Source organism: Triplophysa rosa, linkage group LG2 (assembly GCF_024868665.1).
Source record: "Triplophysa rosa linkage group LG2, Trosa_1v2, whole genome shotgun sequence".
NCBI classification, from domain to species: domain Eukaryota; kingdom Metazoa; phylum Chordata; class Actinopteri; order Cypriniformes; family Nemacheilidae; genus Triplophysa; species Triplophysa rosa.
In genome coordinates, this window is record NC_079891.1 from 14,584,663 (window position 1) to 14,611,913 (window position 27,251).

Below are 27,251 nucleotides of genomic sequence, written 5' to 3' on the forward strand. Positions count from 1 at the left end.
TATTAACTTGAGTGTTTATTCATGTGATTTTCTATGGCGGTCATTAGGTGGTACTTGGAACAACTAATTTTATTAAAGGTGGTACTTGATCTGAAAAGTTTGATAACCACTGCTCTAAGTATTTCAGCACAACTAAACCGCATTTTTCTCTACCAAAATTGCTTGCCATTTCTTTAACCTTTGTCATTCTGAAAATCAATAGAAAAACAGACCTTGGCCTCAACTGAATTGCGTTCACTTATGGGTGAAAGCATAATAATTTATGTCAGTGATAAACTATAATTTGCCGAACAAATTGCGGTGTCATTATAATGAGACTGGCAATGAACCGAGTTGGGCTAGAGAAAGAAAATCGATGTATCTACAAATGACCATTTTATTTTCCACAATTGTGTACCAATTCTTAACGCCTCAAAAAACACTGTTCAGGGTCAAACATTCACATGCCGCTTCAAAAGGGGTTCCATTTGTAGTAACTAGGCTACGTGCCATTGAGTGGGCTGCTCAGCTGTAAGAAACCAATTGAACCCTCAATTATTAAGGCACTTCTTCAAAGTTTTCCGTAAAACTTTGAGAAGTTAAGTAAAGAAGAATGTACAATGTACAATACCAGCTGAATGTTTAGGGTCACTTAACTGAGAATACCTTTTGATCTGAAGGTGTATACTTAAGGCAGGGTAGGCAATTCTTTCCAGAAACTTTATGCTCATCCTGATAGCAATCGCTAAGTAAAGTGGTCTAAATATATTTATACATATAAAAATCTTCTGTGGAAGGCGCAGGACCAAATTTTCATCCAATCACTGCATTTGTTCCAAATGTAATGAAAGGATGTCGCACTTGCCTGTGTCCTGCTTATCTGTGTTATTCCTATTATTCCAAAATGTGTGTCCTGAACAAGTCTTGAACAACATTTCTTTAATGTACATTTCAGTAAATATAAACCTGGGGAATTTGCTAAATAATATTGACATGTATTAAATTAAATGAAGTAATAAACAAAACTTCTGAGAAAATTTTACTATGTTGACTATGAGCATGATTGGACAGAGTTCTCACTTATGTTTCATTTAAAGGGACAGGCCACCCAAAATAAATCATTTACTCACCCTCGAGTTGTTCCAAATCTGTATACATGTCTTTGTTCTGATAAACACAGAGAAAGCTATTTGGAAGAATGCTTGTAACTAGGGATGCACCGATACAGTATGTAAATTTTGGCTGATAATTCTTGAACATTGGAAACCGATATATATGTATATATATATATATATATATACATATATATCGGTTTCCAATGTTCAAGAATTATCAGCCAAAATTTACATACTGTATCGGTGCATCCCTAGTTACAAGCATTCTTCCAAATAGCTTTCTCTGTGTTTATCAGAACAAAGACATGTATACAGATTTGGAACAACTCGAGGGAAGAATATGATCAACTAATTATCCGCTACCATCATTTATATTTGCACCACAATTTATTAAAATGTCAATTTTTAAACTGTTTTTTTTCCTACATTCTTCAAAATATCTTCTTTTGGTTCAACAGACACAAAGAATTTAGCAATGTTTTACTATGGTGTATGGTGGCCAAGAACTGTTTGGCTTTAAACATTCTTCCAAATATCTTTCTTTGTGTTTATCAGAACAAAAAATATATAGATTTGAAACAACCTGAGGGTGAGTAAATGAAGAATTTTAATTTTGTGGAACTGATCAGCTTAGTCTCAATGTTTCTCAGAAAATTGCTTAGGAGATACAAAAAATTACAAATGAGTAGGGATGTAACGATTCACCGTGAGCCGGTTGAAAATCGGTTATAATGAGTGACGATTCAATTCGGTTGAGGCTTGAACTGAATCGCAATACATTCTTTGAACAGCAGGGGCCGTATTTTCACTGCAAACCTAAACGTGGATGCTGATATTTCTCTAAATGCAAAAAATCCAAGAAAAGCACAGACAGTATTAGTTTGTTTATACTTAAAGAGACTTTTTCTATTATTAATTTGTTATAAAATCGCAGTTTACTTTTGTTATTTGAAATAAAACATTATTTTATTATGCAAAGAAACGTAAAGCATTTAAGAAATAATGCAAGGGAAGTTGTTCATTTCTAATTTGTTTCAACTCATTTTTTAAAAATAAATCGTGAGTAAATCGTGAATAAATCGCATCGTGAGATCAGAATCGTGAATCGCATCGCATCGCATCGTGAGCTGAGTGAATCGTTACATCCCTACAAATGAGACAACATACTGTTTAAATACATTGGGTCTCATTCATGAAACATTCGTAAAGATACAAGTAAATATATAAGTGCTTTGCGCGTAAAACGGACCTTCGCGAAAACTCTCCACTGGATTCACAAATACTTTGTTAACGTCAGATTTCATAGTAAAACGTGTCTATGTTAATGAATTCCATTTAATCGTAAATAAAATGTGAATGCATGCTCTTTCATAATTAACATAATCCCCGCCTATGAATTACATCTACGCAAATTCAGGGGCGGATTTACCATTAGGCAAAGGTAGGCAATCGCCTGGGGCCCCGAGCTACCAAGGGCCCCCAAAAGGAAGGGGTGGACTTAACCAATAAGCCATGTCAGCAGCCACGTAGACCCCCAAGTAATCATCAAAATAGTCGGGATATTCCTGTTAACATTTTACGTTATTACATTTGTACGAAGGCACTCCCCCCATTATAGATTAGAGTGGACAATTCCATTAGGCACAGTATATGCGCGAGGCGAGTTCGACACCAGCTAGAGAAAGTTAACGCAGCGGCAAAATTAGTAGAACTGCCCACAGCGAGAGTGTCATTGTGTGGTACATTAGCTGCAAAACAAAGTAAAAGTCACAGGGAAATAAAACGACAAAGAACGCAGCTACACCAGCAGAGAGGAAAAAAGACGATTTACAAAAGATTGTTGCCAAAGTCTCTGCTTTTTTCCCATACAAACTCCACCGCTGCTCCTACAGCAGTAGCGCATCTCTCCACGAGACACAGCACTCTCCCGGCCACGAGCAATGATAATGACTGACGACCAAAACATCTGTCAAACAAAGAGCAGGTAGAAAGGTTTGACTCCGCTGTGCAGACGATGGGCACATAAAGACATAATATAATAACGTCAGTACAGTGCTAACGATTCATACTGTACGCATTACAGTGTTAATTTCGTTAACGAAAACTATGACGAAAAGTATTCGTTAACGACATGTTTTCACTGACGAAAACGAGACGATAACTAAATAAAAATGAATGCATTATAACGAAAACTGTAATAAAAATATACTGACATTTTCGTCAACTAATAAAAACGAGACGAAAATATTCTTGTCCCACCTGGCGGACATCAGATTGCGCGCATGTGCTGCTTATCTCATATAAACGGCAGAGAGAAGTCTCTGGGAGAAGGGGAAGCACAGACATGTATTCTGTGTCTCCACGCGGTTTACAAAGCGTCTTATTTTCCTTCACGATCGCCGGTAAAACGCCGCAAACTTGAAGCGCGACTGCAGGCGAGTCACCCCGAAACACATTACGAAGGCAAGCTCAAAGGTTTTTATATGCCTATGTTAACTTAACACGAGCTGCTGCATAACGTGAAATGCAACATAGAGTCAGCCAAAAGAAACCAGCGCTGTCCTCTACTGATTATAGAAGTGATGAAGTGAGTCAAACTGTACATTCCAACCAAATATGTAACATGTTTGCATGACTAAAGAAATGTAATACAATTTATATAATATGTCTTTTTGAAAGCTATTCTCATTCATTGCTGTCTCAAGCAAAGACAGTGCGCTCTTTCTTCAAATAGGCATGCCATGAGCCAATAGCCTTTGAGTGTGAGCCCTGTCAGAGCGTTTCATTGGTTGAATGAACTGAATGAATACGCCCTACTTAACGAGTCAATTGAGTCAAATGGAATTGAACGAACTGGAACATGTCGTTCATGGTCTAATACTCTGCGTTCCAACAATGCATATCTAGTTACTGGAATTTTCTGAAAAATAAAGGTAATGACCTGGTTTAATTTCATTCTAAGGTGAAGTAAATTATGTCAAAACAGTTGAATCTTTGTATGGAACATTTAATTACACCAAGTAAATGATTTAAACCATTTAGATTTTAGTAGACTAAATATAATGTATATTTATTCGACTAAAATGTTTTTCATATTTCGTCGACTAAAACTAGACTAAAACTAAAATGATGGGGTTGACTAAAATGTGACTAAAACTAAATTGCATTTTCGTCAAAAGACTATGACTAAAACTAAATCAAAATTTGCTGTCAAAATTAACACTGACGCATTAGTACAGAAATTTGGTCACATTTAAATGCATGAAAGGTCATTAACCACAAAAAACACGGAGAGGGCACACTTTGTATATAGTAATCCCAGATCAGGGTTTTTCCTGCATAAAGAAATTGGAGGCGGTCAATCAAATTTCGTGCCGCCTTAGACTCTCGTCAAAAATATGTCGAGTGTCTTCACAAAAAACATTGCGTGCATTATTAAACAGATTTTCATTTTTAACTGCAGTTACGAAACAATGGAGGCGCTGTTTCGTTACCAGCAGTGAGACGCTGAAGAGTTCAGTAAAAGAGCTATATTAGGAGCTGTATTAGCTGTGTTTCACGGCTGTTCACGAGTTTTACGTTCAATTTACATTTTCTTGAATTTCTTGAAAAGATTTCCTAAATTAACTTGCTGTACATCATTATAATGTTTTTAGCTGTGAAGTTGGCTCGTTGAATCAGCGTTATTCTGTACACAGCGAGTTCGCCAGTATGAACGCACATTGCGATCAGAACGACTCGCAAACAAATGACTCCTTTGAACCAATTCGTTTACACAGAATGTAAGAGATCAGTGAATCGTTCAAAGCTCAGTGAACTACAAGAGAACATAGGGTGTGAATGAGCTTTGCTCATTTAGTTAGACTGGTTACTTATGGGCTAAAAAGTCTTATAAAAAAGGCTTATATTAAAATTTTCAACTTTTCTGTTTGATTGAATAAATTTAATGCTTTATATAATTTATTAGTTTTCATTTCATCAATTTTTTTAGAACTTTAATATAAGTGTTTTGTTAAGACACTTATCCCATGTTTTTCATTTGGGAATTCATTATTATATATTTTTTAATTAGTCAGTATCTGTGTTTATTAAGCTTAGTTTTCCCCTGTCACTTTGACTGGGGGTGAAAAGTTGTGTGCTTTGAGAGGAAGAAAAATAAGGGTTGCAGTAAAGTAAACTGGTGCATAGTTGAGGCCCCCATACATGGATTTGCCTAGGGCCCCCAAATCACTAAATCCGCCTGTGGCGAGGAAGGCGGGATGGGAGCCGTGGGCCGGGCCGGTGGCGTGAGTGATAATGGAAATCAGCTATTATTGTTTGTTTATTTTTGATTAAAGTTTAGTGTTAAATGTTCGCCGGTTCCCGCCTCCTTTCTTGCTTTTATTGAACCTCGTTACACTGGTTCCGAAACCCGGGAGGAAGGAGGGACATGCTGTCGAAGAGCCCTCGCCACCGAGCGGCCTCACAGTGCTGAGGAGTTCGGGCAGCGCGGACGAGGGACGTCCGCCAGCGGCTGCCCGAGGCAGTGGTGCTGGAGCGAGAGGAATAGGTCGAGCTTGCGGTCGTGCTCCTGGGACGAGGTGGGATGGCGGCCATAGAGGGAGCGGAGGAGTTGCTGCTGTTGGCCGTGAGCCAGAATCCTGTTGCCAACAGCCATGATGGTGAGGAATAGGAAACGGGGAACTCGTTGCCGGCTGCCCTCAGCCAGAAGCCATCGCCGGCCGCCAGGAGGCGGAGGAGGATCGGGCCGTCCACCGAACGTCCAGCACCACGAGGAAGAGCCTCTCGGCTGGGCTGAGGACCGAGCGACAGCGTGTCAGGGAACCAGACCAAAAAATTATTTTTTTCCTCTCTCCCCTCTCACGTCCCTGTCGATCCTCGTGCTCCCATCTCCGCTTCTCGTCTCGTCCGTACATACCCCCAGGCACTGTGGATGCCGAGACTGGCTCCCCGGGGGGGGGAGTAGGTACAGTCTAGGTGGTACCCCCCGGCCTGTAAGGGGCGATGGGGGTATGTGGCGAGGAAGGCGGGACGGGAGCCGTGGGGCGGGGCCGGTGGCGTGAGTGATAATGGAAATCAGCTGTGCGTGCGCCGGTCCCGCATCGCCCACGGAGGAGATTGGGAGCATAAAGGGAGGAATCGACGGGACTGCCGACAAGAGAGGACCGGGCCCGACATTTTGTTTATGTGTTTATGTTTGTGTGGCCGGCAGTCGTACGTGAGGGGCTGCCGGCCTACTTTTACTTCCGTATTATTGTTTGTTTATTTTTGATTAAAGTTTAGTGTTAAATGTTCGCCGGTTCCCGCCTCCTTTCTTCCTTTTATTGAACCTCGTTACACCGCCCCTGCGCAAATTACATATCTAGGAATGCGTGGAATCCTCTGGATTGCATTCTCAGGTTTGGCACGTTATATTGCATAAATTCATAAAAGACTAATAGGCTATATGCCTAACAATAAATTAATAAATTAACGTACTGTGCTGTGAAAAAGTATTTGCCCCTTCCTGATTTTTTGTTTTCTTTGCATATTTGTCATGCTTAAATGATCCAGATCATCAAACAAATTTTTATATTTCACAAAGAAAACCAGAGTAAATACAAAATGCAGTTTTTAAATTATGGTTTTATTTATTAAGGGAAAAAAACAATTGCGTCTTTCACATCGCTGTGGAGGAATTTTGGCCCACTCTTTGAAGAATTGTTTTAATTCAGCCACATTGGAGGGTCTTCGAGCATAAACAGCCTTTTCAAGGTCATGCCACAGCATTTCAATTGGATTTAAGTCCGGACTTTGACTAGGCCACTCCAAAACCATTATTCGATTTTTTTTTAGCCATTCAGAGGTGGACTTGCTGGTGTGTTTTGGATCATTGTCCTGCTGCATAACCCAAGTGCGTTTAAGCTTGAGGTCACAAACCGATGGCCAGACATTCTCTTTTAGGATTTTATGGTAGAGCGCAGAATTTATGGTTCCATCAATTATGGCCAGTCGTCCAGGTCTTGAAGCTGCAAAGCAGCCGCAGACCATCACACTACCTCCACCATGTTTGAGTGTGGGTATGATGTTCTTTTTATGAAATGCTGTGTTAGTTTTACGCCAGATGTAACGGGACACACACCTTCCAAAAAGTTCAACCTTTGTCTTATCAGTCCACAGAATATTTGCCCAAAAGTTTTGGGGATCATCAAGATGTTTTTTAGCAAATGTAAGACGAGCATTTGTGTTCTTTTTGGTCAGCAGTGGTTTTCACTTTGGAACTCTCCCATGGATGCCATTTTTGCACACTCTCTTTCTTATTGTAGAATCATGAACACTGACCTTAACTGAAGCAAGAGAGGCCTGCAGTTCTTTAGATGTTGTTGTGAATATGACCTCCTGGACGAGTCGTCGTTGTGCTCTTGGAGTAATTTTGGTAGGCCGGCCACTCCTGGGAAGGACGGTTTACCACTGTTCCATGCTTTCTCCATTTGTGGATAATGGCTCTCACTGTGGTTCGCTGTAGTCCCAAACCCTTAGAAATGGCTTTGTAACCCTTTCTAGACTGATACATTTCAATTACTTTGTTTCTCATCTGTTCTTGAATTTCTTTAGTTTGCGGCATGATGTGTTGCTATTTGAGATCTTTTAGACAACTTCAGTTTGTCAGACAGGTTTTACTCAAGTGATTTCTTGATTCAACATGTCTGGCAGTAATTAGGCTTGAGTGTGGCTAGTGAAATTTAACTCAGTTATTCAATTCATCACAGTTAATTCATGATTTACCAAGGGGGGCAATTACTTTTTCACATAGGGTCAGAAATGTTTTGATTGTTTTTTCCCTTAATAAATAGTGAAATTTAACTCAGTTATTCAATTCATCACAGTTAATTCATGATTTACCAAGGGGGGCAATTACTTTTTCACATAGGGTCAGAAATGTTTAGATAGTTTTTTCCCTTAATAAATAAAACCATCATTTAAAAACTGCATTTTGTATTTACTCTGGTTTTCTTTGAGTAATATTAAAATGTGTTTGATGATCTGAATCATTTAAGCATGACAAATATGCAAAAAACAAAAAATCCTGAAAGGGGCAAATACTTTTTCACAGCACTGTATGTCCACCAAAGTGTTTTGAGCCTGCTGAAATAATGCCTGGAGCTCTTCTGAAAATAACCAGCTGGTGGCGCTCAAGAGCGCTTTGGATGCACTGCGCGTTTTTCCGGAGACACGTTGGTTGCTATGATTAGGAATATCCACGGCTGTAACATCTTACGAGTATCTTATTTTGAAGATTATTGATGAATATAAAAATGCAATAACCAGCAATGTTAACTTCTCCATTGTTGTGTTGTACAAGTGTGATGGTTGGTCAATGTACTGTTTGTCCCGCCTCTCCTTCACTGTGATTGGACAGCTGTGTTAAAAGGGACAGTGACGAGGTCTGCGTTTTACCCAAAGTTAAAGAGTAAAAAAATGAAAAAAAGACAGGGCAAAAGAACTCGTGAAATATCATTATGATACACAGTGCATCAAAGTGCAGTGTAATCAGTTTGTCAAAAAGAACACAGAACATTTGAATGTTTTACACACCATTAACACGTGGTAGCAAGCAGGTGTACATTTTTTTCGTGCCAATTAACATTTTGAAAATACGAACTATGATTTTTTTTAATCCGAAAATTTACTTCAGAACGACTTAACGAACGATTTACACAAAAAAAATGTTGTTCGTGTTTCATGAATGAGGCCCAATAAGAGTAAGGAGCTGTAAAATACAGGTAAAATAATGTAAATTTGATGAAATTGAAGATCTCAATATGAAGGCAAACATGTTTTATTCAAAGACGACTTCTGAAACTAATGGAGACATGTCGAGACAAGACGAGTCTTTTTATCAGCAGAAATTATGTTTTATTAACAAAGTTCGGGAGGAACACGTGCAAATAATTACGCAGCTGTCAGCCATTAGCCATCACGTCTCCCGTCCAATCAAATCAATAGAAAACTCTTTAAATAGTTGAATCGCCTTACCTACTTCACTCTAAGTTTTGCAATATCCCTCCTCCACCCTGACTCCTCACTATTAAACCCTATTCCTATCGGGGGGAAGCGCTCCGGGCTCGGGCAAACACCGAGATCGGAGCCCTCACCCCGGACAAGGGGGAGTGCTCTGGGTTCGGGAAAGAATACCGACCCCAGAGCCCCCTCCCTGGTAGTGTTGTCAAAAGTACCGGTACTTCGGGTCCAAATCGGTACCTAAAAATAAAAAAGTTGTCGGTACCTAATTTTCATAAGACCCGGTAGTACCGACGTACCGGGTCAACCGGGTACTGATGCTCTGTCTGACAGGATGTCAGTCGGAAACTTTTTATAGACGCAACAAGACGTGATGAGCGGATAAGCGCGGCTCCAATCCACAAGAGATGCGCACAGAAATACTTCAGATTAAAGTCATATCACGAAGAAAACGAACAGAGTTTTGTGGTGAAACGAGGAAGCATCCGGATTTAAGTTAACAAGTTCAAGCGGTAAGTTTCAAATTCTGTTCGCGTTTGCATTATGAATGTTGTAACATACTGTATGTTAAGTTAAAGGTTACGTTAAAACAAACGTCCCTGTTTGCGTGGTAATTTGTTAGCGCCAATGCTAATCCAGTCAAGTGTCCTTATTAACCATTTAATGCTTTTATAACTGTAATGGGGTAAAATAAGTGGGAGGACAGGATGGGGTTTACAGTACCTATTTTATTTAGGCCTATCTGAAATCTATGTGCTAGAAAACTAGCATACTAACTGTATGACTAGCAATGTGTATGTCTTGGATAGATAACTCTATTAGGTTTAAAAAACCACATTTAAACTAAATAAAAATCTATCTGTTGCATTTATTATTTTAATATACAGTTACCTTAATGTAAGTAATCTTGTGTAAATGCAGTATAAAAACTGAGGTTTGTTCTAATATTGCATATGCATGTTTGTTCAGTCAGTTGACTTACTGAAGTTTATTCTATTTGTCTTATACAGCAGCAGACTGAGGAGGATGTTCATCAGCATGAAAGACCCCAGTGAGCACACAACCGTTTCAGCAACAATTAACTTATACGTCATGTATACAAAATGGCATTGCTTTTACACATTTATATTAACAATGAGCTTGATTAATAAAATTGTGTTTCAATTAGCATGTACTGGTGTTTTGCTTTGGTACCGAAATTGGTACCGAGAACCGTGGAATTTTACTGGTATTGGTACCGACTACTGAAATTTTGGTACCGTGACAACACTACTCCCTGGACAGCACGCCAAATACACATATAATATTTTTCTGCTTAAATTAAACCGATGCCTATTTAATTATTTGCTAAGGTGAACTCGTGAAATACCCGAGACTGTAAGGAGCCGGTCTAGAACTCCAGGCAAGTCATTTATTTAAAAAAAAACTTTTTGCAAGGAAAATAATGCAACAAAAGTTCTTCTCGGAAAGAGGCATTAATACCAGTAGAGGCAATGGAAAAACCCATATGGGAAAAATAAAGAAAAACACACAGCAACAAAAAAAAACAGAGAGCATAAACAATACAAATGACCCTAAGGGAGGTAGCTTGGAAGTACTGGGGGAAACAAGGCAGGAGACTAGTAGCCAAGACTCAAAAACCGAGTAAGGAACAAAGAAGAAAAAAACCCTAAAATACCCTAGGGGAAACTGGCACAGGTGGCCTGGATAACACTAATAAGGACACCCGAGGACGGGCTAAGGCAGAGGGAAACACAGGGGCCTCTAGAGGCACAGAGAGCAACTACGGGAGGTAGGATGCTGACAGGAGACAAAACGTTTTCATTTTCAAAGCACAGAATACAAAAACCTACTTGAAGCTGCTTTTTATAACTATTTGAGAATTGCATCCCTGTTTAAAAGCACATTGCAATTATTTTCAATTCACTAGTCCAGTGGTTCCCAAACTTTTTACAATGGCGTACCCCCCAGGGATTTAACATCATTCCCTTTCTTACAGTCACAATTGTGGTCTCAAACATTTTTTTATTTGCATTCTAAATACATGTAATTTTCTTTTATCAAACAATAAATGATATACAGTATGACTCATATATAAATAAATGACTCACTGTTTAATGAGATGGATGTGCTTGAAATGACTTGCATAACTCTGTGATGTTTGGGTTTATCGGAGAAAGTCTGAGTCTCAAATCATTCTCTATGCAGAGTCTGTGTCGATATTTGTTCTTTATGTGGGCAAGTGCTGAAAACCCACTCTCGCAAAGATACGTTGTGGATAAGGGCAGTAATGTTTTCAAAGCGCGATCGGCTAAGGCAGGATACTCTGCATGCAAAGCTATCCAGAAGTCTGTCAGTAATTTTTGTGCGAAGTCAATTCTCAAGGCGCCGCTCGTAGAGATTTCAATGAGACTCTCTCTGTGCTGTTTGCAGAGAATGGATTGCGAATCCAGGTGTTTTAATTGTCTGTCTCAGGAAAGTACTTGCGCAACTGCGAAGACAGCTCAGAAAGGTGTTTCATTATGTCACGCTTAACGCTGTTAGTAAGGCTGAGTTCGTTTGCTAGCAAAAAATCATGCAATGATGAAAAGGCTTCGGTGTTGTTCTCGTTAATGCAATTAGTCCAGAGAGCAAACTTTCTGATCATGGCCTCAGTTTTGTCCTGTACATTAAATATGGTTGTGGCAACTCCCTGCAATCCGATGTACAGCTCATTCAGACGGGAAAAAACATCACCCAGATAGGCCAATATTGTAAGCCATTCTTCGTCATGTAAGCGGTTACTCAATTCAAAGGGATGGTCGATAAAAAAAGCTTTAAGTTCATCCCTCAATTCAAACAATCATGTGAGAACATTTCCCCTGGACAGCCATCGTACATCAGTATGTAGTAACAATGTGATGTGGTCGCTGCCCATTTCATTGCACAATGCAGAAAACAAACTAGAATTCAAAGGCCTTGCTTTAATAAAGTTTACAATTTTTACAGCATCTTGCAAAACTTCCTTAAGACGTTCAGGCATTCCTTTGGTGGCCAGCGCTTCTCTGTGGATGCTGCAATGTATCCAAACCGCTCAGGGCGCAACTGCTTGCACACGTGTTACCAGTCCACTCAGCCTGCCTGTCATGGCTTTCGCTCCATCAGTACAAATGCCCACACAATTTGTCCACTGAAGTCCATGTGATGTTACAAGGCCATCTAAAACATTGAAAATCTCCTCCTCCAGTTGCTCTGCCTTCCAACGGTTTACAAAAAAGTATATCTTCCATAACTGAACCATCATAAATATACCAGACATATGCCAGCAGCTGAGCCAAACCAGCTACATCCGTTGATTCATCGATTTGTAAAGCGTAGAATTCGCTGGATTTTATGCGAAGCAATAGCTGTTTTAAAACGTCTTCTGCCATATCAGCGATGCTATGTGAAACTGTGTTGTCTGATGACGGCATCTTCTGTATTTTTTTTGCTTTTTCCCCAAGCATAATACCCGCAATATCAGCTGCAGCAGGAAGAATTAAGTTCTCCACAATAATATGGGATTTGCCCGTTTTAGCCACTCTGTAACTCACCATGTAGGATGCTTCCAGTCCTTTCTTATTAAGGTTTTCTGACGCTGTTATAAGGGCCTTACTACTCCCGAGTTGTCTTAACTGTCTTTCGAAAAACTCTCGCGGTTTATTTTTCAAAGTCGCATGCTTTGTTTCTAAATGCCTGCGCAAAAACGCTGGCTTCATGCAGTTATGAGAGAGTACTTTTGCACATATAACGCACTGTGGTTTGGGATTTTCGTCAATGTAAGTAAATCCATATGAAATGTATTTCTCATCATATTTACGCCTTTTTGATCGTCTTTCTGTGAACTGCTGAACCTGAGTTGACGCTGTAGTCTCCGATGCATCGCTATCTGTGTCGGTGTCAACCGGAGCGGGTGGTTGATTTACACCTGCAGCCGAAGTGCTGTTGGAGGGACCCGGTGTCACGAATCACAATGAAGGAAAGAACCCAATTGCAGGCAGCAGTGAAGGGGTTAACACAAAAAGACTTTATTCTAAAAACACAAAACAAAACACCCTCTATGGGGGAAAAACGAAACTAAGAATCTATATAAACAAAACAAAGACTTCCCACGTGGGGCAAAAGGTAAAACAAGAACAGCAAAACCCTAACTGAAAAACACGACACAACGTCTTAAAAGAAACAAGGCAGGATAAAACTAAAGCAAACACACAAAACTCACAGATCACGAACTAGGCATGGAACAGGAACACGGGCAACAACACAGGGCAACAACATGTGCATGAACACATACACATACGTAACACACGAGCACAGGACAAAGAAACAAGAGGGTATATATAGGGAAGACAAACGAGGGATAATTACACGGGGCAGGTGTGGGACATTAAACACTCAGGGAAAGATCACAAGGAAACGAGAGGAGCGGGGCCAATGACGAGACACGAGAAAACACATGAGGAATAAACAAACAACTCATGGTCTTCTCACATACAACCTAAGGACTCTGCCCCGATCCCACCACACGACTAGAATTTCATAAACAAGACGGTGGGACCGTGACAGAGCCCCCCCCTTAATGAACACCCCCAGGTGTTCACCAAGGGGTTGACAAACAAGACATGACAGACTGGGACAAGGACAGGAACCAAATGCACACAGACAACATGACCAAAGGCAAAACAGACAAAACAATTACTGGGTTGGGGTGAGACAACAAAAACAACAAACATGGGAGGGGGGGTGGGGCCAAACAAGGGCCCATAGGGGGCAGTCCAAAAGGGAGGTGGGGAGAAGTCCCAGTCCCCGGCTGCGCTCGAGGGCGCGAGTCCTGGGGACTTAGGGGGAGTCCTGGGGGGGACAGTCTTTGGCCCTGGAGTTTCCCAGGGCCGGCTGGACAGGGCTTGACGCCGGCTGGAAGGCCGGCTGGACAGGCTTGACGCCGGCTGGAAGGCCGGCTGGACAGGGCTTGACGCCGGCTGGAAGGCCGGCTGGACAGGCTTGACGCCGGCTGGAAGGCCGGCTGGACAGGCTTGACGCCGGCTGGAAGGCCGGCTGGACAGGCTTGACGCCGGCTGGAAGGCCGGCTGGACAGGCTTGACGCCGGCTGGAAGGCCGGCTGGACATGGCTGACGCCGGCTGGAAGGCCGGCTGGACAGGCTTGACGCCGGCTGGAAGGCCGGCTGGACAGGGCTTGACGCCGGCTGGAAGGCCGGCTGGACGCCGGCTGGACACCGGCCTGGACACAGACTGACACAGGACTGGACACAAGACTGACACAAGACTGGACACAGGACTAGACACAGACTGGACACAAGACTAGACACAAGACTGGACACTAATAATGAAAAGAAAATAGAGAAAACAGTACAATTGATACTGACGACACAACTCTGGTCCCATAATATAGTGAAAAGCACAAATAAAAAAATATTTTGCCAAGTGTCCTTCATCGGTGTGACTTTTGCTGGTAGAGGTGGCAATACAGATTGTACTGTCCTGACATCGTCCTTCTCTTTTGAGTGTAATCTCTTCACTTCAATGACATCACTTTTAGTTCACGCCTAGATTGCCACGTGTAAGCTTGTACTTTCTTTGATCTTTTGTTTTAGAGGGAGGGACTGTGGAGCACACTGTTCTGTTAAAACCACCTTAAAAACGGTAAAGGTTTTTTTGCTAATCGACAGGAAACCTTGAGAAAAAAAAATGTGTTTATCGGCATATTGTTGTTATGCACTAGGAAAATATAGAATTTTACAAGTGTTAATAATTCAGTAGAATGTGAGGAATGTTCTAGAAGAACATTGTCAGGATCTCACGCACACTCTTATCTTGCCAGTGAACTTCTTTTTGACCAAAAGGTCATGTCATGGACATTTTGTCATCACACATGCAGTTCTTCCTCTTATGAAACTTCCTACCTGTGCAGTTTCACACATCAGTTTCATAACCCTGCACGTCCACGAAAATTGTGGTCTTGTCTCTTGACAGGTCAGCTAAAGAAAGTGACCACATAAGTGACCATATTTTTTCTTCTATAGAATATTAACTTCTATAGTATGTATCGCACAGTTTTTTAGTTTAGTTTAAAACACACGTGATGGAGCTTAGGCAAGTCAAACCCTTTGTTCCTTTTTAGTAAGGCAGGCAACATACGATTATTAGACAAAAGCAATACTGAAGCCCCACCCCTTAACCTAACCATCACAGGTGCGCAAATCTTACTAAAACAAACAAATAAGACTGTACAAATATATGCGAATTAGCCACCAATGGTTATGAATTCCTGTGAGATTGTTGAAATCCCTGATTTACAGGTTTTGGTATATTTTCTTGATATGCAGTTTGAGACATTAATTGAGATCAATAAATGCTGGTCAACCTGCTGGTTGACTTCAAAAGACATTAAAATAAGTTAAGAAACATGGCAGGGATAACAACACTAACATAACATGCTGATGTGCTGATGACTAGCAATGCTGTTTTGTGCACAGGGCAATTACTGAATTTCTTACATAAGCACTCACTCTTCCAAGCCAACATTCCTGAGTTTCACCCCTAATTTCCATTAAAAGTCAATAAACCAGACCTACATTGTGTCAAAAGACACAGCAGCCTTCCAAGCACCTTCATGAAACACACTGTCTGATTGTATTCGGACTACACTTACTTCTCCATGACGTATATGAGCAGACTTTCTGTTTCTGGCACTAGCCGAGCAATAGTTTATTAAATATTTTCCAGTTTTGCTTGCATGTGTGTTTGGGGATATGTGTGCGAGTGTAAGGAAGCCAGGAAAACAATATTTGCTCACATCTGGTTTTCTACCAGTATGTACCAGTGTATGAGGTATATTTTGTTTACCAATATATAACATGATCCAATGTAAAATATTAATCTATAAGTTTATTAAATGATAATAAATATGTAGGTCTAAAATGTATTACGTAATATATCGCAAAAATGGTCAGACAAATTTGACTTAAGAACATTTTGGTCAGTTTTAAATAAAGAGCATTTTATGTCTGACTCTGGTTTGTGTATACTCATCTGAATGTTTAAGAATAAAATTAAATATTTATCACCTTTCAGGCTCCATGCACGACTATGAAAACTATAAACTGCAAGCATAAAGAAATAGAGTAAGGTGTGATGTGTTGAAGGGTGTGGGACTCACGTGTGGTCTCCCCGTGTACTCACACGAGAAGAGTGGAGAGGATCAAACAGGCGAGGCCCTTTTCTAAAATCATTTTCATTGACAAAATGAAGCCTTCAGCTGTAACCAAGCTACTTATCATCTATCAGCTCAGAGCAGCAGCTGCTGTCAGACGCTCTGTTTGTATTAAAGGCACAGCTCACTAGAAATAAAAATTCTGTCATTATTTACTCACCCCCATGTTGTTCCAAACCCATATGCTGTTATTTTTCCAAAGGCAATGTTTTAGGAATCTTTGCATTGCTCTTTCCATTGGATAGTTGGAATATCTGTCAAGATTTTCTAAGTGGCTCTGAAGCCAAAAAATAGCTTGAGGCACAGACCGAAACTGACCAAAAATCATTGTTGACTAAACAAACTTTATTTTTAAAACTGTTAAATATAAAGGTGCTATGTGATGCCACAGAATAAACATTCTGGTTGTATGGTTCCATAAAGAACCATTGTTTTTGGGGAACCAGAAATGGTTTCTCTGTTGCATCGCTTTTTGTATCACCTTTAAATTTAAAAAGGCAACAGAATGTTTTTACTACCAATATATTGAACCATCAGTTTATATTTTACCAAACCTCGGAAGACTTGGAAACAGTCGGAAAACTTGGAAACAGATAAGACAGGTAAATCCAACAGGTAGGTAAGCAGGGGTTGGCAAGTAAGTTTGGCATCGGGCCAAAAAAACAAATTCGCCGCTATATTTATAGTCAGAGGATAATTTAAGAAATTCATTGATGAAAAGTGCAACTAAAATTGCCCACTTTTAAAAATATAGTTATTATTATATATAAATGCATAATAGTCATATAATTATTTAACGTAGCCTATTTAACGTAATGTATTATATCTGAGGATCTGAGTGGGATTTGGTTTACCGGTGAGCGTGAACATTCAAAATAAACGCACAAAAGATGAAATGCACTATGAACATCTTTATTATTACTGAGGTTAATAAAAGAAACAGGCTCTAAAGAAAAATAGACCAAAACAAGGGGAAATGCGGTCTTAAAACGCGAAACCTCAATCGTTACAGCATTTTAGAATGTACTTTTAGAAACTTGGACAAAGTAGCTGCGTCTTCAAAGGCTGCGTCCTCATTTGTCGGCCGAGGTCGGAGGTTTATTCAGGTTTTATTTCAGAAAAGCAACTGTTACATTGGGTAAGTGACGGAATGTCTTCATAAGAGAAATAAATATAAATGTTATCATGTTTTTTAACTGAAATGAGCCCATCAAACCTCGTAATTACAACAACATCAATGACAGGGAATTGTTGGCCATCAAGCTTGCTTCAGAAGAATGGAGACAATGGTTGGAGGGTGGTAGGTGGTTAATAAAACTGGTTCGTTCCATCCACTCGCGGTGGCCAGAATACGGAATCTGACGGCATAATCGTGAACAGATGAATTTCCTTGACGAAGAGCATATAATTGAGCACTTACTGAAGGGTCTCCAGTGCACCGATAAGGGATCTGGAGGGTCCATGGGATTGGCAGCGACAGCAGGTGAAGTATGGATGTTAACTGTTCGGGGAACTGTGCTGGTGGGTGCTGGTGTTAAAGTCCTTTTGAGCGCGACCCCGATCTCCTGAAATGGGTCGGGTGCACTCATCTTGTAGCAGTCTGGTCGTCTGTAACAGAACCACTAGAATGCGAGATGGTAAAACTTCAAACAATAGTTTATTGACACAGTAATTCAACAGGTGAGTATATGGCATATAAAATGAAATGATGAGAGAAGCAGAGGAATAATACTGTCCTTTTGTTATAGGATATTGTGGGCAGCTAGCAGAGGAATCCGGAGAGGTGCAGGTGAGTAGGTGCCGTGGAGAACTTGGATGACTCGGATGGCAGGTAAGGGTTGGCGAACTTGGAAGACTTGCACTCAAACGGATGACTTGTAAACACTCGGAAGACAGGTAAGTCCAACAGGTAGGTATCTTTTAGAGAGTCTGACAGTTTCCATCAAATTCATTGGGTTCACTAATATTTTTAAGCTGAATTAACTCAAAGTTTTAAGGCAACCAGGTAATTTCTGTATTTGAACCAACAAAAAACAACAATTCGAAGGAAAAAATAATGTGTTATGGATGTGACAAAAAGAAAACTTTGTAGGATTTCAATACCCAGCGAATGGAGAAGGGATGGTCTTTATGGAACATAAAATAGTTACTATAATTCAATTTTCATGCCCATTCATGAGTAATATGACAGTTTGTGACAATTGCGTTATGGATATGACAATTCACTTACATGACTATGGAAACAAAAAATGCTTTGAAAACTTCACATGCACACCAAATGTTGACATCTGACATCAGCATGGTGAAGATCTTTGGTAAAAAAAAACAAAAGTTGACATTTTCATGGAATTGCCCTCCTATGGGAACATTTTGGGGGTTAACATTGCCAACTATAAGTTTGGATGGATCAGAAAAAGTCTCATTATTATTCTGTCATGCTCAAGCAAATTCTTGCAGGTAGTTTAGATCAACAGTAAACTCCTGAAATAACTTGTGCTACTATCTTTGTGGTTGTTTAAGTTATTATATATAGTCTCCCTGACGTGCACTGTAAAGAATTGCTGTTAAAAAACAGCCAAATTCTGACAGTAACATACCGTTTTTTGTTAAAACAGCAATATACTGTAGAAAACAATGCATCCTGGGCATTATTTTGCAGTTTAAGAAACTACTGTTAATTTACAGCCATCTGTCAACAGTAATCTACTGTTGTACTGTATGCAATGCATTGTGGGCTGTGTTAACCCCTTCAGACCCTGCTTCAATAAGAATGGACATTATGTCTTTTTTGGTTTAGACCAATAAAACTGCATGTTTCTATCATTTTAATAATACCTCACAGATTGTTTACCAAGTTAATGGTAACCTCATTGTCTTGCCCCTGTTATATTTTATTTGATTATGTTATGTTTTTCAAAAAAATCTAAAGATATATTAGAGTTGTACAACACAGGATTTTATTTATTTAATGTCCATCCCAGTGGACATGCGGTCTTAAAAATTATAAAATGGCAGACTTTTTTGCACTCCAGCTCATTACACACAATTGGCATTTCACAAACATTGATCCCTTGATTACCAAGCACAAGCATAAATATGATCAAATCAGCCATCAAGTATATGCAGAAACCCAACAGGCACAATCAGACATATAGGGCCTATATAGGCTACACATGTGGTACACAGACTGAAATACTGCAAAAAAATATGTTATTGTATTACTCAGTCCTACAATAAATATGTATTTTGTTAGCATTTTTTTTTTTACTTTGACTTCTATCACACTGTTTAGGTTTAAATTATAATTCACATGGTTAAAACATGCAATTTTATGTTGCTTCAGTTGGGGTTTACAGTGTTGTGGACTTGAAAAAACAACAACATACAAAATCGTGAAAGTTACCACAAATCCTATTTTTTTACATTTGTTTCTAAATTAAAGAAAGTTAATGTCAACTGAATATTTTTGCATATCCTTTTAGCATCGTAAAATATCAGAGGGTAAATAACAGTACAATGCAGTATTTTTCTGGAGCTTGAGAATTAGTTTTGTGAAAGTTCGTGATTGTTTCGTCAGTTCAGTAAGTTCACAATTCTTTAGCGTCCCGAATCATTTTCAGTCAGGTACTTTTGGCCAGGTGGAGTTTTCCCACAAATGTCAGACTTTTCTGCCCGAAAAGGACCCACGCGAGCACATATGGAGTCAAAGTAGGGTCACATATATTTTCCATAAGCACAGACCATCTGTAGCGCTTCATCTGCACCAACCTGCATTTGCACGTTCGAATTACACGGTAAATAAAGCATATTATTACTTTTATCGAGAGTATGTGGTTCAGAAAGGAAGTATTATCAAGTAATGTTTGAAATTGCTGCAGAAACAAGCTGTAGTTAGTAAGTAACTTACGCGATTTTAAAAGGGCTCGTCATCTCCGAGATATAACCCAAATGTTCATATTTACTTGCATTTTACAGACCCCAAGTTTTATCGGCTTGTTTTGTCATCAATGAACTTTCAAAACTGTGGTTATTGCAAACTGGCTAACGTTAGTAATCTTAAACAGTCTGTTGCTAATGCTAATAACAGTAGCTGCAAATCACCACTAAACGTAATGTTTGCAATTGCGATGATTTTCCGTTTAAATGTGGCTTATGTTTGAAAGGAACGCAAACTGATAGTTTGAGTGTTTAGCAAATACAGATTGATTTAGCATCACTTGCGTAATGATTAGACATGGTGGTGGAAAAAAATGAGCGGGAAGAGAAAAATATTTTTTAATGCTTTTGCGTTATCTCGCAAAACCTTTGCGTTCACGCGAGAAACATTGCGTTCCCTCGCAAACATATTTGCGTTATCTTGCAAAACATTCAAACGTCCTGTTGTCCCGCTCCGTACATTAACAATGGAGCGGTTTATAGTAGATTCCAGAAAACTCGTGAGCTAAACGTTGTTATAACACAAATAACACACAATTCCTTAGATTAGGATCTACATCCCAGTCTTTCTCAAAACGAGAATATGTGACCCTGGACAACAAAACCAGTCTTATGGGTCAATTTTTCGAAATTGAGATTTTTACATAATCTGAAAGCTGAATAAATAAACTTTCTGTAGATATATGAGTTGTTAGAATAGGACAATATCTGGCTGAGATACAACCGTTTAAAACTCTGGAATCTGAGAGCACAAAAAATCAAAATATTGAGAAAATTGCCTTTGAAGTTGTTAATCAGGGGCACTGTACGGTGGACCACTAGTGCACATGACAAGGAAATTTAAAAAGCAAATATAAGTTCACAACACAACGGAATCGAGTCACAACACAACGGAATAAAGCCACAACACAACAGAATCGAGTCACAACACAACGGAATAAAGCCACAACACAACGGAATCGAGTCACAACAACGGAAATGCTCCCGACCACTAGGGGGCACTTTCGGCATGATAAAGCTAGGTCATGCCGGGTAGGAGGTGCGCGTTTTGCTGGGGGTTGTTTTAGTGGTTTTGGTAGCCTGTTTTGCTTGTGTAAAGCATTTAAAAGGAAAGTGTGCTCTACTGTGGAAAAACTGAATGGTCTCGTTGTTTTTGGAGCTACTAATGTTTTAGGTAGAAGCGCGTGGTGCGTTTACTAACAGGGCGCCTTGCCGCCGAAAGCCGGGGCAGTAGGAGGGATAGTCTTTGGGGCACGGTTGCTAGCGGCCACGATCGTGGGCAGGCCAAGAAACGCGCTGTCGGCGTTTTGCAGCTTAGTACCCACTGTGCGATGTCTCGTCGGTAAGCATGAATGTAAGCTATGGAATTCACATGCGACGCTCAAGAAGCTTAACAGAAGGATATCTCGGTGATTGTGATCACAGTTGACAGCAGAGTTACAAAAATATTATATAACTGTAAATCAAAGGACCATGATTATTTAATGCTTGCGCTATAGTGTTGATATGACATTCTGCCTTAACAACCAGCATATGAGTTAACCTCCGCTGCTTCAATATAGCTAGCCAACATAATTTGGATTGAAAGAATGAATTCCAAAACCTCCACTGACATACCCGGGTATCGTAGACTCGTAGAGTTTTTTTTAACTGTGCATATGTGTTTAAATGATTTTAAATGCTATAAACTGTATTGTGAGCTATACATTGGTCATATTTACAAAAGGGTACGCGTTTAAATGAAACTAAAGAATTAAATGAAAATATGTTTTTCATGCTTTGCTTCTATTGTGTGTATATGAATTGAAATAATCAAGACTTTAAATGACTACGGCCAAAAATGATTTAATCAGAAATTAAACGATGAGCATTGAAAGGAAAATATTTTTATTTTATTTTATTACTTATTTTTTTGGTAAATGCAGAACAACAAACAGCAATGATGTGCATTAAAAACAACGTTTTTTCCTTGACTACACCATCTTTAGCTAAATATTGTCAAACGGAATACGGAAATAAATGGCTGTGTCCATATTTATTTATAATTGTATACATTATTTAACCTTTGGTTAAATAATTTATATTTACCATGCCATTTATATTTGCCTTACTTTATATTTACCATGGCCACCTGCGACTGACATTATGAATTCACTTGAAACCATGAGGAACAAGACAGGAACATTTTGAGAAAATCTGACAAAAATACAAATGAATAAGCTATTATTGGGTTGTTATTATTATATAGATGTTTTTAAATGACAAACACGGCTGTTTTTGAGGAANTATGGGATTTGCCCGTTTTAGCCACTCTGTAACTCACCATGTAGGATGCTTCCAGTCCTTTCTTATTAAGGTTTTCTGACGCTGTTATAAGGGCCTTACTACTCCCGAGTTGTCTTAACTGTCTTTCGAAAAACTCTCGCGGTTTATTTTTCAAAGTCGCATGCTTTGTTTCTAAATGCCTGCGCAAAAACGCTGGCTTCATGCAGTTATGAGAGAGTACTTTTGCACATATAACGCACTGTGGTTTGGGATTTTCGTCAATGTAAGTAAATCCATATGAAATGTATTTCTCATCATATTTACGCCTTTTTGATCGTCTTTCTGTGAACTGCTGAACCTGAGTTGACGCTGTAGTCTCCGATGCATCGCTATCTGTGTCGGTGTCAACCGGAGCGGGTGGTTGATTTACACCTGCAGCCGAAGTGCTGTTGGAGGGACCCGGTGTCACGAATCACAATGAAGGAAAGAACCCAATTGCAGGCAGCAGTGAAGGGGTTAACACAAAAAGACTTTATTCTAAAAACACAAAACAAAACACCCTCTATGGGGGAAAAACGAAACTAAGAATCTATATAAACAAAACAAAGACTTCCCACGTGGGGCAAAAGGTAAAACAAGAACAGCAAAACCCTAACTGAAAAACACGACACAACGTCTTAAAAGAAACAAGGCAGGATAAAACTAAAGCAAACACACAAAACTCACAGATCACGAACTAGGCATGGAACAGGAACACGGGCAACAACACAGGGCGACAACACAGGGCAACAACATGTGCATGAACACATACACATACGTAATACACGAGCACAGGACAAAGAAACAAGAGGGTATATATAGGGAAGACAAACGAGGGATAATTACACGGGGCAGGTGTGGGACATTAAACACTCAGGGAAAGATCACAAGGAAACGAGAGGAGCGGGGCCAATGACGAGACACGAGAAAACACATGAGGAATAAACAAACAACTCATGGTCTTCTCACATACAACCTAAGGACTCTGCCCCGATCCCACCACACGACTAGAATTTCATAAACAAGACGGTGGGACCGTGACACCCAGGGTGTGGTCAGAGGACTGTGGATCATCCGCGCTGCTGGGAGTCGATTTTCTTTCTGTGGCTGCGGGCCTAAATCTTTGCAACCACTTATCCATTTTAATTTAACAAGCAGTTGTTGCTTCGTTCCAAGCCGCGTGCAGTCGAATTACATGCGGTACGTAAAGATGTGCGCTTACGCATGAGTGGACGCATATGTTTTGATTGGATGTCATGAATTTGACCTTTTATGGCACTACATGACTACTATTTTGCTGTGCGTACACTAGAGGGAGCACGTCTTTATATTTAGCTTGTGAGAAAAACATGACTGGTTGATTGTCAGATGCGTTATAATTAAGTAAACAGTAGATTTCAGGATTTTGTTCACGTACCCCCTCCGTCACCTGGCGTACCCCAGTTTGGGAACCACTGCACTAGTCGATCTCACTAATGACACTACAGTTTGGCACATCCATAATGTCATTACTTTGTAAAAATACATTCATATTCAATTCTGCAGTCATACAGGCAAACAAGTGAAATAGTTCTAGCTCTTTGTTGTCGACCGAGCTTGCCCTGTACTTTAGCATCCAGCAATAACTTTCACTCAGTGCATCATGAGCCGTAATTAGTTTGTCAATCAATAATTGCACGCAATTGCCATCTGCCATCTGTGTCTGTTCAAATGACTTACCTCGTTCTGTTCTTCATGCTCCAGAACAGCTTGTAGGAAAGCTCTGCGCTCGTGGCTGGAAGACTTCTGATCAAACATGCCGGCCTGAATGACCTTCTGATCTACATTTAGTTTATACTTGGCCGCTGCTAGAATCTTCTCCTCCACGCTGTTCACGGTGCAAAGACGCAGCACGCGCACTTCGTTCTGCTGGCCGATACGGTGGGCTCGGTCCTGGGCCTGCAAGTCCTGGTGATGGACAACGCAGTTGTGTGACAAACTTATTAAAGGCAAATGTAACTAAGGTAAATCAAGTTATTAAGAGTCGTGCAACTTAAGATTTGTGCAACTTTTTTAGAAAAGGAAAAGATACAAATGTTTTGGCTTAAAATTGCTGGGTTGAGGTGGAAGGAGGTTTTGATAATAAATTTAGCATCATTTTATAACAATGTGCGAAAAGGCTGAAAATGAATTTTGCTGCCTAAAATAACAGACATGGTTTTTTTTTACTAATTTTATATACAATAATTAGGCATGCAGCTTTTATGACCTTGCATGACTAAAATTATTACATTAATTCTAAAAAATATTGAAATAAATAACTGTAGGCAAAAAAGTGATTAAAAAACTAAAAATATTTGTATAAAATGGCAATTTAAATCTGTATGCTATCAAAAAAATCTATGGAAATACGAGTGCGTCTCAACAACACCTAGATCTCATTTTAGCTTGAACATATAGTATGGCAAGAGTTTGGCTAGTCTACACTCCAACTGACACGTCAGTGTGGAGCTGTGAACCCTTGATCAGACTCTATTTCCTCTTTAATCACAGCGGCAGTCACACAGACCTGGTGGGGGTTCCAGTCACTGTCAAAGATCACAACGGTGTCTGCAGCCTGCAAGTTAAGACCCAGACCTCCTGCCCTGGTGCTCAGCAGAAAGATGAAATACTGCGAACCTTCTTCGTTGAACTTCTTTAAAAGTAACGCTCGGTCCTCCGACTTTGTGGTTCCTGGAACCAAACGGGTGATAATAAAAGAGAAAGGGCAGTCTATCTGTGCGATCACACTCATTAAAACGGCAATGAACCACCATATAGGCCAAAAAAGATAAGCATTAATGACTAGTTCCTTTTTAGAAAGGCTTCTGCACATGTCTGCAATGCCTCCAGAGTTATTTCAGACTAGAATAGCTGTCTGAGACTAGTTTCAACCTATCGACATAATTGGGGGAGTACAGATATCTCTAAAACAGGTTGCAAAGGTCACAATAAAACAACATAATTACGACCAATAATTAAGCCTAATTAATGTGACCAAAGTATGCTCAAATTGCATATGCGCGAATGTTAGCAAGTATTACACATCACTCTGTACCAAGCCCAGAGATTTAAAAAATGATCATCATGAGCTGCAGCACAGTAACACAAATGTCTTGTCAGCATCTTTAGTCTTCACTACTAACCATCCAGGCGCAAGTAAAGAAAGTTGCGATAGGCAAAGTAGTCCTCCATGATGGTCATAAGCGACGTCATCTGACAGAAGAGAAGCACTCTGTGATTGGTGGCCTTTAGCTTTGGCAGGATTCGATCCAGTAACTCGAACTTGCCAGAGGCACGGTACAGGTCAGGGCTAGGTGGACAAGAGAAAGCGTGTCTTTAATGTCACCCACTTGTATTGGTGTGCACCTCTACTGTCTCGGTCACATAGCGAGACATGAATTATGACATAAATGCGCACACTTCATGGTAACTGTTAAGGTTAAGTAACGCTCATTTGATTGCCGCTCACCCATTGATAATGCCATTTGGATATCCCAAGTGCTCAGCAAAGGATTCCTAAATAAAATGGAAAGATTTAGTACTGTAGCTGAGTGAAAAGTATCAAATAAAACTCATTTGATAAGAACAATTGTTTTTTTCTAACATTTATCAATAAAAGATTTGTACACATTTACGCTTACATAAGTGTCCATTTGGCTAAATCAAGTTTACATGATTTAGCCAAATGGACACTTTATGTAAGAGTTAATATGTACAAACAGTGTACTAACATAGTGATACCTCAATGTGCTGGAACATGTAGGGATGGTTACAGATCTTCTTCAGCTGCATTATGGTGTTCATTAAAGTCTTGGCTCCTCCTTTACCCTGTGGTAAGAACGGGGTACAAAATGCTTTGTGATTCAATCACTCAAACTTTTTCACTCAAACTTTGAGGCATTCAAATGCATTTGTAATGTAATCACTAAAGTGTCCAAAACAAAAAAATAGAGAACAGCCTACTCCTTTAATCTGCTGAATAAAAAAAGACTAAACTTTGTCAAATGTGGTGCAGTTTCTCCGGTTTAAATACTTGGAAGAGCTTCATACATATGAAGAGTTTATTTCCAAAAAGAGATCATTTTTTCAAAAATCATGTATTTTATTATGTTATCATGTTTTATTGTGTTAGTTAGCTGTATTTTTTGAGTTGTTATGGCTTAAATCAAAACAAACCAACTGCAGTTTGATTGATATTAATTGGAATGCACAATAAAAAAAAAACATCTCTTTTTGGAAATAAACTCTTCATACTCAACAGCTGAAAAAATGTTAAACTTTTAAAAATTTTAAGAGACTATTTTAAAATTATTTTTTGTTTTATTTATTATTTATAGGTATGTGTTTAGGTATGTGTTTCTCTGTGAACTACTAACAATATTTTATTGCTTCAAATAAAAAAATGAAATAAAAAAGATAAAAACTGCAAAGAAAACAAGTTTAAGTTTATGAAAACAAGCTTTTTTTTGTTTGTACAGTTTTAGTGAGAGAGAGGACAGGAAGCGTAGAGGGAGAGAGAAGGGTGTGGGATCAGGAAGGACCACGAGACGGGAATCGAACCCGGGTCACCCGATGCGCAACCGCGCCACATGTCAGAGCACTGCCCACCAGCCTATCGGCTCCGACTCATATTCACTTTTTAGCAA

General features: G+C 39.6%; 1 protein-coding gene across 4 annotated transcripts in view; it reads right to left on the reverse strand.

The window, feature by feature from the left end:
• The window catches only part of smarca2 (SWI/SNF related, matrix associated, actin dependent regulator of chromatin, subfamily a, member 2), a 111,705-nt gene that overhangs the window by 51,984 nt on the left and 32,470 nt on the right, over positions 1-27,251 (reverse strand). For all 4 annotated transcript variants that reach the window (XM_057323239.1, XM_057323223.1, XM_057323231.1 and 1 more), the window contains exons 22-26: positions 26,347-26,433; positions 26,075-26,121; positions 25,749-25,915; positions 25,133-25,296; positions 24,304-24,531 (exon numbers count right to left, since the gene is read on the reverse strand). In XM_057323239.1, the coding sequence (XP_057179222.1) occupies positions 24,304-24,531; positions 25,133-25,296; positions 25,749-25,915; positions 26,075-26,121; positions 26,347-26,433 (693 nt within the window). The remainder of the gene's footprint in view (positions 1-24,303; positions 24,532-25,132; positions 25,297-25,748; positions 25,916-26,074; positions 26,122-26,346; positions 26,434-27,251) is intronic.